The 15,974-nt window shown below is 39.3% G+C and overlaps 1 protein-coding gene across 4 annotated transcripts; it reads right to left on the reverse strand.

Moving 5' to 3' along the window:
• Positions 1–5,833: 5,833 nt before the first annotated feature.
• On the reverse strand, positions 5,834–15,498 carry tecrl2a (trans-2,3-enoyl-CoA reductase-like 2a). Of its 4 annotated transcripts, none has more exons than XM_027157823.2 (13): positions 15,238–15,498; positions 14,780–14,830; positions 14,432–14,483; positions 13,176–13,220; positions 12,373–12,476; positions 12,101–12,219; positions 11,898–12,003; positions 9,180–9,252; positions 9,042–9,085; positions 8,899–8,956; positions 8,677–8,768; positions 8,543–8,588; positions 5,834–6,229 (listed from the first exon to the last, which is right to left on the reverse strand). In XM_027157823.2, exons 1-13 carry the CDS (start codon positions 15,244–15,246, stop codon positions 6,102–6,104), a joined length of 927 nt encoding a protein of 308 aa, XP_027013624.2. In that variant the 5' UTR covers positions 15,247–15,498; the 3' UTR covers positions 5,834–6,101. The 4 variants fall into 4 exon arrangements, with proteins under 4 accessions (XP_027013624.2, XP_047667156.1, XP_047667155.1 ...); XM_047811200.1 differs by having other exon boundaries at positions 14,432–14,486; XM_047811199.1 differs by lacking the exon at positions 15,238–15,498 and having other exon boundaries at positions 8,677–8,765; positions 14,780–14,848.
• Between the last annotated feature and the right edge of the window lie 476 nt (positions 15,499–15,974).

The raw sequence follows: 15,974 nt of genomic DNA on the forward strand, positions 1-15,974 counted from the left end.
CACATCCTCCAACCTAATAACATCATTTAACCTAATCACACAACCTCCACCCTAAACACACACTCTCCATCCTAATCACTTTCACTAGACTATAATCACACACCCTCCAGCCTAATCCCACACTCTCCACCATAATCACTACACCCTCCACCCAATCACACACCCTTCTCTCTAAACTCATCATTAACCCTAATCTCACACTTTCCACCAAATAACACACATTCCCCCTAATCACACACCCTACACCCTAATCACACACCCTCCACCCCATCACATCTTTCACCCTAATCACACACTCCCCACCCTAATCACACACTCCCCACCCTAATCACACACTCTCCACCCCAATCACATCTTTCACCCTAATCACACACTCCCCACCCTAATCACACACTCTCCACCCCATCACATCTTTCACCCTAATCACACACTCCCCACCCTAATCACACACTCTCCACCCCATCACATCTTTCACCCTAATCACACACTCTCCACCCTAATCACACACTCTCCACGCTAGTAACAGACCCTCCACCCCAATCACATCTTTCACCCTAATCACACACTCTCCACCATAATCACACACTTTCCACTCTAATTACACACTCTCCATCTTAATCACACAACCCTCCACCCTAATCACACATCACTAGTCACTGATGACTTACTACAACTGTACACTGTTTTATTTCTCAGTACATTAGTGTGTTTAATGTTGTGAGCTTTTTTATCCCACAGAATACATTTGCGACATATTATTGTGTTCTTTTAGGAATTTTACGAGTACGATTGTGTTCTTTGTGCAGGTCAGCGTGAGCGGGCGAGAACGTGTTGTGGATATCATTAGCAGGACGTTCTCCTCACGGGTGGTGCGGCTCAATCTGACACGGTTCGGCTGTAATTAGAGCGCAGCATTGAGCTGTCAGATGGAGGAGGACGGAATGTGAACTTTGGCACCGGCTTTGTGAGGAACTTCGGCAGAATGCTGAGACGCCGAAACAAACAAAGCAGATTTCAGAAACTCTGTGAAGAATCGGTCGTCTCTCGGGACGGTTCCCAGTGTCCGGTGTAAGGCGTCACTCGGTCCACTGTGCCAACATAACTATTTATTTTATTTTAAATAAGTTTCAGGTAACTCTTATAAAGCAAAATCTCATGCTGTAGTTGTAGTACCATGGTGTAGTTATAGGAGCTAAAAGGGGGAGCAAAAGTTTGTGCCCCTTTGTGTTTTCTTTAAAGAAATAGTTAGGTATAGGAATATTTACAGTATATACATATATATATATATATATAACTCATTCTATTTCAACAGTGTCTTCCATTAGCGTTCGTCCCCTTAAACAAATGTCCACATGTTGTGAATATTCAGAAAAACGTACCATGATATTTTGACCAGTTATTTGATTTAGGGTTTACAGGTTGGTCTTAAACTTGAACTTCCTGTTTAAATGAACAGGATTCTTTATTATAAATGCATTTGCGGTTGTAGTAAACTTCAGTATAATTCAAATAGTATTCAAATAGTGTAAGTTATAGCATGACTACATCTACAGTTACCTGTCTATCTCACCTGGGTACTTGAGTCATACAGCGTAATATAATATCAGATCAGATCAGTTTTCATTCATGGTTTGTTTTATCTACTTATCAATTTCCTTCACTCTGTAACTATACACTACAGGTTAGAGCGTCTGACAGTATATGCAAAGGTTTTGGCACCCCTCCCCTAATTCCAGGTTAAGTTCTGTGTGGAAAAACCTTAATGAAGTTCACACGCAGTTAAAACGCTGATATAAATATACATCTGTAAGTTGATATCATAACCACTGAGCTACTCACTCACTCACTCACTCACTCATTTTCTACCTCTTATCGAACTTCTCGGGTCACAGGGAGCCTGTGCCTATCTCAGGTGTCATCGGGCATCGAGGCAGGATACACCCTGGACGGAGTGTCAACCCATCACAGGGCACACACACACTCTCATTCACTCACACACACACACTACGGACAATTTTCCAGAGATGCCAATCAACCTACCATGCATGTCTTTGGACCGGCGGAGGAAACCGGAGTACCCGGAGGAAACCCCCGAGGCACGGGGAGAACATGCAAACTCCATACACACAAGGCGGAGGTGGGAATCGAACCCCCAACCCTGGAGGTGTGAGGCGAACGTGCTAACCACTAAGCCACCGGGCCCCCCCTACTGAGCTACTATCTCCCTAAATAGTTTATCCAACATATTTAGAGCTAATATTATACATAAACAGTCCCTAACTCTAGGAGTGAATCATTAGCAATAATGCGTTTAATATTATTAATCAGTCCACAATAACTTTTGCACCTAGGGATGAATATCCGGCACTTTGCACAATAACTATTGGACTTTAATTTAAAAAATACCTGCTGTTATGTTACTTCCTGGTTACTTCCTGTTCTCCATGCGGATAATAAACACACGAAAAAGTTTCAACACTCCACACCAGTCAATAAATGTTTTATCTTATGCCTTTCCGGCCTTGTTCACTCTATAGTTCTATTCAGAATCCTCCTGTACTTTAATAAAACTGTATCCTGGAAAGTCTTTTGGCATGCTGAGGAAAGTGTGATTCATTGTGATGGCCACTAGAGGTCAGTGCTGCTATAACAATGTGCTGTACATCTCCACTATATAACAGGAGCTGTGTTAGATACCGAGTGACACTTTACAGTGTGTTAAGTCCTCAGCTAGAGTCACACAATAACATAAAAGTGACACCACCAAGTAAAGTAAATATTTTGAAGGTCAATTCAGTTCAATTCAATTTAATTTATTTGTATAATGCTTTTAACAGTGGACATTTTCTCAAAGCAGCTTTACAGAAATATAGAAACAGAATAAAAAGTTTAAAATGAAGTTATGATTTATCTCTAGAATCTATCCCTAATGATCAAGACTGAGATGATATGAGGAAGAAACCTTGAGAGGAACCAGACACAGAAGTGAACTTCATCCTCATTCGGGTGACACTGGACAGGAAATAATGTCAATGTAAACAATGTCCTTCTACAACAGTTTATAGTCCAGTGGAATTGTGTAACCAAGAGCTCCTGAGGAACTAACAGGTAGAGGTCTTCACAGGTCCACTTAGATCCGAAAACCAGAGGTCCGAGCCGAGACCTGAGCGGGTTCGGGTCTAAAAGTTTCACGTGTACCTCGGACACAGGTCGGGTCTAATGATAGCTGCATCGTGTCTCGGGTAATTTAAAATGAATGTGTTATTACTCTCTACCCCAGAAGATCCGAACTACTGTATCTCGTGTGTGTGCCTCGACTTGAGTCCTTTTCCAACCTCTCCTCTGTTTGCCAAGACCGTTTGAGACAGAATCTGTGGGTATGATGGATGTTCAAACAAGACAAAGACCTCAAACATACAGCCATAAGACTGCAACTCGAGACTTGTTTCTATGGTGGGTTCATGAAGACTGGGAGCAAAATCTAAACAATATAATGAATATAGAAAAGAACAATGTTTTTAAATAATACACATATTTTAAGAGAAAACAGTATCAAAAGTAGTAATTAAGATAATACATTTTTGGGGGGAAAACAAATAAATTAATTATAATCTTTTGACCTTTTTTGTACACCATTTTGCTTATTTTTACTAAGGGTGGCAATATTTATGAGCACTGTCTGTATAGAGGCAATATAGCCCCCCAAAAAAGGATAAAATACAATATGTATTATGCAATTTTAAACGTTACGTTGGTAAACGTTTGCTTTCTTTCAGGCAAGCTTAAACCTTAAAATTCCATTATGCAAATGACTTCATGCTGATTGGTATTTCTTTTGGTTTGATTTATTCTGTAAAGTTTACTGTAAGGACTTTATGCAAATTAATTATGCAAATGATATTTGGATAATTAGCAGAAACTGCTAGCTATCATTGATTTCACTTTATGAGCTGTAAGAACAGGGGTTTATGTCAATTGCAGTATAATTAGCATGTAATTATGCAAATGATTTATGTAAATGACCCTTACTGCTGTGAATTATATTCATAGTCAGGTTATTACTTTGACATACTCAGGATTTGGCAAATATGTGAGTTATTTAATAAATTATTCAATTCACAAAAACTTCCAATAAATATTAATAAATGAATGAGTTTAATTAATAAGTTGTTACTTGTTTAGAAATAGTTCGTTATTAAACCTAGACTAAAGAAGATGCTATTATGCAAATGACTTTCCCTAAATTTGTGGATTCTACCTTTCATTCGTGGCTGATTTCTTTTAAGAGCCATTATGCAAATGAGTTATGCAAATGACTTCCATCAGTGCTTTTTTAGCCACTTGGTGGATTCTGTTGAAAGTTTGAGCTTTTACTTTCAGAAACATTATCTAAATTGAATATGCAAGCAATTAAGCTCCACACATTTATTCATAGTTAATCAATTCAGTTAATAAAGTCAGATCCAGAGTTTCGATGACCATAAAATAGAGCTGTGCATGGCGACTGTCACGGGTCCCTCCGAAACCCCAAAGTGTTTTCTCTCGGAATAGAATTTTACTCTCATTAACAAAAAGTGACGTGACATACGGCTAAGTACGTTGACCCATACATTTAACCCATCCAAAGTGCACACACACAGCAGTGAACACACACACACACCGTGAACACACACCCGGAGCAGTGGGCAGCCATTTATGCTGCGGCGCCCGGGGAGCTTTTGGGGGGTTCGGTGCCTTGCTCAATGGCACCTCAGTCGTGGCCGGCCCGAGACTCGAACCCACAACCTTAGGATTACGAGTCAGACTCTTTAACCATTAGAACACGACTTGCCCCATAAGATTCATTGTGATATTAATTATAGATTGTACGTAACTCCTATATTGTTATGCATCTTTTTGCAAGGCTGCCGGTACGACAGGAGCTCAGAGGATTTTTTTTCAGGAAAACATTTTATTCCGAATTTATTTATGGCTGAAATACTGTTTAAGATTCAATATGTAAATCTCTCTGTGCTGTTAGCTTTGAGTCATGTTATAGCATGTTAAGCATTATCAAAGAAAAAAGCAAAAGCAAAAGTGGAAAAAAGTAAAATAAGATAAAAAAGAGTAAGATAATCCGTGCGTTTCATATATGTGTGTATATGTACAGGATGTATTAGATTATATGACGGTGATGTGGCTGTGTAAAATCTGAAAAAGAGGTTCATCATTCTCTCTCTCTCTCTCTCTCTCTCTCTCTCTCTCTCTCTCTCTCTCTCTCTCTATGTTTCTGACTCTCCAGACCATGTCCTTAGGGTGTGTAAGACAGAACATTTAGCTTCAGGCTTCTGCATGGAGGTGACACTCGTCCTCACTGGAAGAAATCAATAACGTCTGTATTTGAGCTGTCACTAAGACCAGTCTTTAAGGACTAATTAGTGACTCTCTCCCTCCCTCTGTGTGTGTGTGTGTGTGTGTGTGTGTGTGTGTGTGTGTGTGTGTGTGTGTGTGTGTGTGTGTGTGTGTGTGTGTGAGATTTATTCCAGCATGTGGATTTTTAATAAATGGCACCAAGTTCGTAGAAGCCAAAATGTTCTCACTGAATGTATTTGTTATCATGAGTCATTTATAGACACTCAGTTAATGTAGGTTTTGTTACAGTTTGATGCTACAGTGATGCACTTTGAGGGTAGGTTTTATTCACAGAATTATCATTCAGAATTTTATCGTTATTAAGAAGATTATGATCAAAGCAAATCTGTGTGGATATCTCAGTAACCCGATGCTTCTAGTGAAACCATGGCAACCAGCAATGAAATAAAGATAGACACAAAAACTACAATAAACTACCTTTATTACTGTATTCTTTACAAATGTTCAAACCTTTGTTTTGTAACTAATAATAAAATTCAATTTGGTGTCAGTGGACCAGAAACACAGCAGAGAGATTAAGAAAAAGAAAAAGTTTTATGCAAACAGGAAACAGCTAAATAAACATTGTTGGAGTCGCTTCATTTTTAAACCCAGAGCATGAGAAAGAATTAATGGTAACTGATGAGTTGGGTGGTGTGTGATAGCAGGAATGAGAGAAAGTGCCTCCAGAGGTTTTCAGTATTTTCCTGTCACAGGATGAAAGGGATGATGGACATACGGAGAGCAGGATAGTCTTTAAATTCCTTTGTGTAGGTTTTGTGTTTCCATTTCGCCCATATTGTCATCTGAACAAATCCGATCAGCGTGAAGACAGCAACTGACCGAGACCAGAGTGACAGCACAACATACACACAGTTACACAAAGTCTTTGTCCTTATGAACAAATGTCTGCATTTGTTCTGCATTTTACTTAAAACATCATTCTCCAAAATCTGGATCATCTATAGACAAGCCAAACCTTAACCTGGCATATAACATAGTTTAACCCAAAATCTAATCCAGCCCTAACCCAACACGTAACCTAACCCAACACGTAACCTAGTCCATCCCTTACCCAAAAGTTAACATGGTCCAGTCCTAGCACAACACATAACCTAACCCAACACGAAAACTTGTTCCTCCCTTACCCAATCTGTCACCTAACCCAACATGTAACCTAGTCCAGTCCTAGCGCAACACATAACCTAACCCAAAACGTAACCTAACCCAACACTTAACCTAGTCCAGTCCTAGCGCAACACGTAACCTAACCCAACACGTAACCTAGTCCATCCCTTACCCAAAAGTTAACATGGTCCAGTCCTAGCACAACACATAACCTAACCCAACACGAAAACTTGTTCATTCCTTACCCAATATGTCACCTAACCCAACATGTAACCTAGTCCAGTCCTAGCGCAACACATAACCTAACCCAAAACGTAACCTAACCCAACACTTAACCTAGTCCAGTCCTTGCGCAACACATAACCTAACCCAACACGTAACCTAATCCAACACTTAACCTAGTCCAGTCCTAACCCAACACGTAACCTAATCCAACACTTAACCTAGTCCAGTCCTAACCCAACACGTAACCTAATCCAACACTTAACCTAGTCCAGTCCTAACCCTACATGTAACCTGACCCAACATGTAACCATGTCCAGCCCTAACACAACACATAACCTAGACCATCTCGTACCCAACATGTAACCTAACCCAATAACCCAACACTTAGGTCCTAGCAACTTAGTCCATCGCTAACCAAACACGTAACCTACAGTAGTCCAGCCCTAACCCAACAATTAACCTAGTCCAGCCCTAATCCATCACGTAACCTAACCCAACACTTAACCTAGCCCAGCCCTAACCCAATACATAACCTAGTCTAGCCCTAACCCAACATGTAACCTAACCCTAGCTCCTAGGGTTCTCCTAGATTTTAACTGAAGTCCAGCCCTAACCCCAATTCAGCCTACCATAGCACCACCATAACATTAGTCCATCCCCAAACCAACATGTAAACTAACCCAACACTAACCCCAATCCAACCTTAACCCTATCTCTAATGTGTTTTCTAGTTAACCGTAAAAGTAACTCTTGTCAAACCCCAAATCTAGCTCATCTAACCAAGTTCACATGCTACAACAAACACCATAGTCACCATAAGTGCACCAATAACTCAATCTTAATCCTCAATACTTGTACATTCCTAAATCCATAACCCTATTCGAATCTTGTACACAGCCACATTTAACCCATACTTTAATTATAGCCCAATCTGAAAAGTTATCAAACCCTAAATCTAGTCAAGCTATGAAACAGTGGAACCCTATGCCTCTTTTCCACCGGAAAGAACCGAGTGCTGGTTCAGAGCTAGCGCTGGTGCTGGTTCAAAGTTGGTTCCACTGGCGAACCTTCTAAGAACCGGTTTGCCTTTCCACCGGATAGAGAGCATCACAGAGCCGAGTGTGACGTCACTGTATACGTGTCACGTGTCCCAGCGACGTTAGCGCAGCAGCGGCAAACACAAACACAACAACAATGGCGGATGTTGCATTACTGTTAATGCTCATGGCTTTGTGAACCTACATTGGCATCCAAACGCGGCGAATAAAACGTGTACGTGCGGCTCCGTGTAATCTGTATAAACGGAGGTTGTAATCGATAAAGTACATGACGTTATTTTATCGTTAACACAGAAAAAAATTTAGCTTTAGCATGTGGCTACCTACTATCATGTGTGCTGATAATGTATCATATCGCGGTAAAGTAAAAATGTATTAAACATTAGTATACTTAAGGTACATTATCAAATGCGCTAACAGTAGCCCCGCCCACAGCCCCGGACACAAGTGGTTCTTAAGTCTAGACCAGCAACGTTTTGGTGCTACTTAAGAACCACTTTTCCTGGTTCGGAGCCGGTGCTTTGGTGGTCGAAACAGAAAGAACTGGTTCTAAATTAGGCTCTGAACCAGCACTCGAACTGCCTCGGTGGAAAAGGGGCACTAGAAGAGCCTAGCTACATCTCTGAGCAAAACCTAACCCTAATATAGCTTTACTCTACACTGATGCACTGATGGCTATGCTGGCTTTAGTCTGAGGTTTAGTCACGCTTTGGTTTTAATACAAACTGCTGAAATCTCACCTGGAACACACTGAGTCATGATGGAAAAACTCACCCACACTCCAACCTGCAGATCAGACAGAATATTATTACAGTTAGAAGAGCTCATAGTACAGTATGTTCCAGACATTTATACTACAGAATACTTTTCAGACCTCATATGTATAGTTGGGGCAGGAAACAAAGAAGAAAAGCCAAGTGAAGGGGTTTTTAGAGGGATGAGGAAAACTTCGGTATTTTGCTCCTGCTAAGTAAACACATCAGACAAACAGTCAGAGCAATGCAACAGAATAACACTGTGAAATGATCTAGACCATAACTCCCTAAATATCCGTGTTCGAAGAAAGAAAGAAAATTGTCCCCTCTTAGACACTTACCCTCTGCTCTGGAGGTGTTGAGTGACCAGTGAATAGAGAAATTTCCCACTTCACACAGCTGGAATTAAAATAAATCATCACTCCACTTCAGTCTGACTGAGTTTTAACACTGTAGGAGATATTTATGTCACACAAATACACACCATGAACATGACGAGTGCACAGGTGATCTGTGGTTGTCCATAAGCTGGAAATGAACAAATATAATACATGACATTAAAATAGGGTGTTTTTTTAACACGAGTGAGAAAGCAAAATGTCAGTGCTGAGTCATGACTCACATGGTGGAGTGTAAAGTGGGTGATTAATGTAATATGCCAACCACGCAGCAAAACCCCAGTAATACACACAGTTCTGTAAAAAAAAAAAAGTACACCCACACACAAAAACAACATTTTATCAGGATAAAATAATGAAAAAGGAGAAAACGAGAAGGGGCTAATATGGGAAAGAAAGAAAGAAAGAAAGAAAGAAAGAAAGAAAGAAAGAAAGAAAGAAAGAAAGAAAGAAAGAAAGCTATCTTGAAGAGGTTATGTACTATGTATGGGTTTTCATACCACTGATATGCTGATGACACTTATGTTTCTTCTCAAATCTCAGCAGGTCCAGCAGACAACTCATCATGAATAACAGATCACCAGCCAAAATTAACCCCAGAAAAACAGTTTGTTGCCCTACATCCCTGATGATGCATCCTCACATCAAGATCTACAGTAGTGATCTACCTAGAATTTCGGAAAAATCAAGATCTAGTGATATAGTGATTTACCTAGAAAATGGATTCGGCTTTGTCCTTCTATGCTCATGACTGCTAGTTATTGTGAGTAGAAATTGGTTGTTTTCTTTGATTATGACAAGGACAGAGGAGACCGGAGACAAATTGGTGGGACTTAGGCTCATAAACAGCTTAGTTTGATCAGGAGATGATCAAGCATTGTGCATTTAAGTTAATGATTGATCATGTTTTGCTTTCACATGTCTTCTTTGTTCAAATCCTGTCTATATAATCTTGATGTAATCAGAGATCAGGGGGCCTTCGTGGGGCCCTTCTTGTAATCAGAGATCAGGGTCTCTCATGCTACACGAGGAGTGTGGGGTCCTGCTGCACAGCAGAACACAATAAACTGGGAAACCTTTTTATACTTGCCCGTGCCTACCAGTGTTATACTTTATACTTTAAACCTTTCAAAACTCAAACTTCCACAACACCACACAGCCTGCTCAAGGTACTTGTTCAGTCTCTTGTCATCTCAAGATTGGACTACTGAAACTCACTGCTGGCAGGTCTACCGATGAATGCAATTAGTTCTCTGCAAATGATCCAAATTGCAGCTGCAGGACTTGTTTTCAACCTGCCTAAGTTCTCCACACCACCCTACTGCTGCACTCCCTCCACTGGCTTCAGATTCAAAACACTGCTGCTGGCCTACAAAGCCAAAAATGGACCAGCTCACTCTTACCATAAAGCCCTCATCACTCCTTCCACTGCATCTCACACCATTAGAGCTACAGCGCTGCTCGACTGGTCCCACCATCTCTCAGGGTAAGAGGTAAGTATACTACAAGACTCTCTTCTGTTCTGGCACCGAGTTGGTGGAATGAACTTCCCCTAGGATATCTTCAAGCAATGGGTGAAAACCTACTTCTTCATGAATTATTCGAAATAGCAGTTTCTCCGATGTTTATTGTATGTTTGTATTTTTTTAAAAAAAAGCTCATGCTCATGGTGTCTTAAGTTTGTAACCTAGTGAACCAAAGTTAATGTATTGAATGACTGGATAAGAGAGTCTGCCAAATGTTCTAAATGTAAATGTAAGTGGTAGCTGAATGTGTTGAACAGAAGGTTGTGAGTTTGAATCACAGTGTCACCGCCTAGAAGTGGTTAAGGTGTTGGAGTACTAATCAGAAGGTTGTGAGAGTGAATTCCAGGACTACTGCTGGTCATTTGACCAAGGTGATGAAAGGTTGCTTAGTTGTATAAATGAGATAAACATTGGTTGCTCTGAATAAAGATGTCTACCAAATGCTGTAAATGTACTGTACCTGGAGAACTGTCAGATTTCACAATCTCTCACCGCATGCAACATTAGAATAACCACAAGTGACCGATTGTTCTTTTACTCTTTCATTACTAAACAGATCCTTACTCATTCACTCAGGCTTCTTCACCAGGTCCTTGCCATTTTAACCTTAACTGTAACTTGTTCCTGGCAGGTCAGCCTCTGCAGACAATTTTAGGGAGAAGCAACTGTTCTCCTGCTCTTAGATAGCAAAACTGACCCATGGAAGCTCTGCTTTAAAGCACTTTCTAACCTCTGAAACTGATCCAGATCGCATCTTCTTGACTTGTTCGCAATCTCCCAAATTTCTCCACTGCTCGAATGGACCAACCATCTATCAAGGCATCAAGCTCATCTCTTCTCTTACCAAGGACATGGAAAGAACTTCCTCAGGCTTTTCAAACAGCTTCAGTCTTCAAATGCATTCTGATGACCTAACTCTTCATTGAGTTAAATAAAAAGAATCTTGTTTTGTGTGTTGTTCCAACTGCACTAACCTTTTTATGCCAAGTAGGTCCTGATCTGGAATAGAGCAGTAATAGGATTCTAGTAGTAGGAAGTTACAAAGCATATCTTCGAGTAACTCTGGATAAGGGCATCTGCCAAATTCCATGAATGTAAATGTAAAATGTATGGAATAAAACAGTGGTGTGCATAAGTATTCAACCACCACCCAACTAACCCCCAACCACCCCCCACCCCTTATCCAACTCCCCACCAAGACCTTGTACATGTTGTATAGTGTTACACATGGTGTATTGCTGTTCGGAATAGAAGAAGATTCTAATGAAATATAGAACCAATTTGAGAACGACAGCAGAGCTAAACCAAAACACCCCAGGAGTGTGTGTGTGTGTGTGTGTGTGTGTGTGTGTGTGTGTGTGTGTGTGTGTGTGTGTGTGTGTGTGTGTGTGTGTGTGTGTGTGTTTTAGTACTCACTCTTATGATGACCCCAACAGGCAAAGTTCCATGGGTGAAATGATGCACAAATACTGTTTCCATCAATCTCTTTATGTAATGGAGAGTATGACACACACATGCCAGACTGAGAGAGAGAATGAATAAGAAAGTAAAACAGATGACCAGGGAGCACCGTTATTAAAAATGTTAGTCAGTGTCTGATGAAGTATCTGGGAGCATACCTGACTACAGGATGGGGGCCAGGTGGAGTGAAGGTGTGTGTATGAGTGTAGATGTAGGGAAGTCGGAAATAGAAGAGCAGGTATATCAGGAGCGGTCCTACGTACTCCGACAGAAACACCTGCACACGAACAGCATACGGTCTCATTCCACTGCACACACTTTACTTACCATACATGATTAAACATGTCTAAAAAAAAATGCAAATACGAGGTAAAGCTAAGTCGAGTGAAACCAGGAAGTAAACAGATTACAGCCACACCGTAGGTCATACCATGGTCCAGCCGAAGCGAGGGCAGAGGTCTTGGATATACAGCATGGCTATTGTACCGACAGGTAAATTCTGTAAAAGCTCGTCGTCTCTGACCTCGGCTGATTCTGAAAGCAGAAATACATCAGCATCACTCAAGACACGGTCTAAATTAAATATAAAATATACGAGCCAATCATGTTCCAGTATTTAAATGTGGTCCACACAACACTAAGGAGGAGAAGGAGATGATGGAGTGAGCTGTGAGCTTATTCATGAAGTCTGAATTGCACACGTTTACAGTACATCAATGACACAACCCTAGTGGTGTTTATTTTAATCTCTGGGAGGCGTGTTATTATCTAAATTCAGTGGTTTTTATATGACTCGGTGCTGAGATAAAGATCTGAGTTAATGTAAAATGAGAACACTTTAAAGTGAAACTCCTGTAAAAATCCCTCAGTGGAATGAAAGACCTGAAGTGAAACAATTCATTTATACGAGCTCGCTCTGTACGACCTTTATAACACCTGCCTCAGAGGTGACCTAAAAGCTTTTTTTTTAGAAGTCTTGTTGGAAGATAACCCATTTAACATGATGAACTCTTTTACACACACACACACACACACACACACACACACACACACACACACACACACACACACACACACAGTTATTGTCTGTTCCAAGTGTTTAATTATTAATTGTTGTATCAGTAGGTATGACTATGAGAGATTTAAGCACTTATGTACGTGGCTCTGGATAAGGGCGTCTGCCAAATGCTGTAAATGTAAATGACTGAAATGTTAGAATGTGTTCCTCTTAACTGGGATTTAGTTTGAGTGCTTGTCTTGTTGGATACAACTGAGGATCTGGAAGCAAAGAAAGACAAACAGACTATGTTTATTTACCACAGAAATGTATTAATATCGATATTATACTCTGAAACCGATGATGATACTATTATATTATATTATATTATATTATATATATTATTATACTACTGAAACTATTATAATGTGACTATATTCCATGCTGAGATTTTGCATTATGCTCTGACTATATACTCTACATGTACGTTTCTGTGACTATGCCTTGTGCTATGACTATATACATTATACACTATGCTATGACTGTATCCTCTATGTTATGACTATATACACTGTTATGACTATATACGCTATACACTATGCCATGACTATATAATCTATGTTATGACTATATACACTATATGATTATATACATTATACACTATGTTATGATTATATACTCTATATACTATACAATGACTATATACACTATGTTATGACTATACACTATACACTATGCTATGACTATATGATCTATGTTATGACTATATACACTAAGTTATGACTATATACACTATGTTATGACTATATACACTATACAATGACTATATACACTATGTTATGACTATATACACTATACAATGACTATATACACTATGTTATGACTATATACATTATACACTATACAATGACTATATACTCTATACAATGACTATATACACTATACACTATGCTATGACTATATAATCTGTGTTATAACTATATTCACTATGTTATGACTATATACATTATACACTATGCTATGACTATATACACTATGTTATGACTATATACACTATGCTATGACTATATACACTATGCTATGACTATATACACTATGTTATGACTATATACACTATACAGTGACTATATACACTATACTCTATGTTATGACTATATACACTATGTTATGACTATATACACTATGATATGACTATACACTACACAATGACTATATACACTATACAATGACTATGTACTCCATGTGCTATGCAATATGTTAAATAAATACACTATGCTGCACTATGTAATGACTATGTACTGTGATACATTTATGTATTATGCTCCAAATAAAAACTGTTTATTAATACTAACACTGTTTATTACTATTTATTACACTAAGACTATTTATTATGATTTGACTATCTAGCTAATTACACTGTAATTAAAGACAAACCCATGTTGAATTTAATAAGTAATACTTAAATGAGACAAATATATTACGAGAGACTTACACACTCTATGAAAGAGTTGTTTAATATCACCAATAGTGGAGCAATACTCAACCTGCTAACACACACACACACACACACACACACACACACACACACACACACACACACACACACACGCACACATGCACACACATGCACACACACACAAGAAAACCAATATTGTAAATGATAGAAGAGTGACAAAATCAAGCAATTAATCAATTAATCAATTAATCAATCAATTAATTAATTAATTAATTAATTAATGTTTAAGATAAAATAAAAAATTATTTATACCGGTTAATTATCCTGGCTGTAGTGTGTTAGTGCAGTACTGACAAAGAGCTGTTATAAGACAGGTGTACTTACCTTGTCCAGAAAACACAGCTGTTCTTTGGTTTGATCATCCAAAATCTCCACCTGTAGGAACACAGACATAACGTTTGCTTATCCAACTGACAGAATGTTGCTGATTTGTTTATTTCAACATAAAACAGCCTGGGTTTAGAGAATGACGGTTTCCTCTGTATCCATGACAAAACACCAGATCTGTGTCTTTAGCATCTTTATGAAAATATTATATATCACGGATCCCAATCTTCAGAAGATAAGAGCTCTGATATAACTTATACAACATCGTTTGAAACAGAAATGTAATATTCCTAATATGAGTATTTTGCTTGATCAGCTTCTCCTTCAAACCGTAAGCACGCTTTGTTACAGAAAATCAATATACAATGTAAAAGTGTAATAAAACACCCTACAAAATACTGACCAGTCCATTAGCTCTGATTCTTCATGCTCAGTGTGTGAATATTAAATCCTACCTGTTTCATCCTGCATAGAGAAATCGCCCACCTCCTGCCGTCTAAACCTCACGCCGTGTCCTTCATGGCGTGTGAGTCTCTGAGCTGACGCTCTGAATCCGTTCCTCTCTGGATTCAATGCTTCAGAAAGTACAGGGTGTCCTGATTAGCCTTTATAAGGACATCATGAGCAGGACGCTAGAGCCTAAGAAAACGCTCACTCACGTTCTCACCTTCACCTCTTCATTTACATCACACCTGACATTGCGCATTTCTGTCAGGACTACGGAAGAAAAAAATCTCCACATTTTCTATATCTGATTCAATTAGAGAATGAGAGACTCTAGAGGGTGTGTGTGTGTGTGTGTGTGTGTGTGTGTGTGTGTGTGTGTGTGTGTGTGTGTGTGTGTGTGGAGTAATTTGTCCTAAAAGCACTGCAGGCCTAGAGATCAGCAGAACTGTCACGCAGTAAAACCGGAGCGTGTGATGGGGTGATGTCGCTCTGCTAAAGATTTAGAGATTTTGAGGTTTAAAGATGTCCTGAGTGCAGAGGAGGAGGAGAGGAGTGAAAATAATGAAGTTAAACCCAATGACATTGATGGTATTAGGGGAGCGTATTTATTTATTTTTCTCTTATAGTCATATTTTTCCTCTATGTTGCCTTTAGCTTTGCCTTTGAGTCCTCATCCTTTTGTCGGCGTCAGTGTTTAGGTGTTTGTTTCGTGTGTCTTGTTAATAAAATCTGTTTTTATTTTGGT

Source organism: Tachysurus fulvidraco, chromosome 3 (genome assembly GCF_022655615.1).
Source record: "Tachysurus fulvidraco isolate hzauxx_2018 chromosome 3, HZAU_PFXX_2.0, whole genome shotgun sequence".
NCBI lineage: Eukaryota > Metazoa > Chordata > Actinopteri > Siluriformes > Bagridae > Tachysurus > Tachysurus fulvidraco.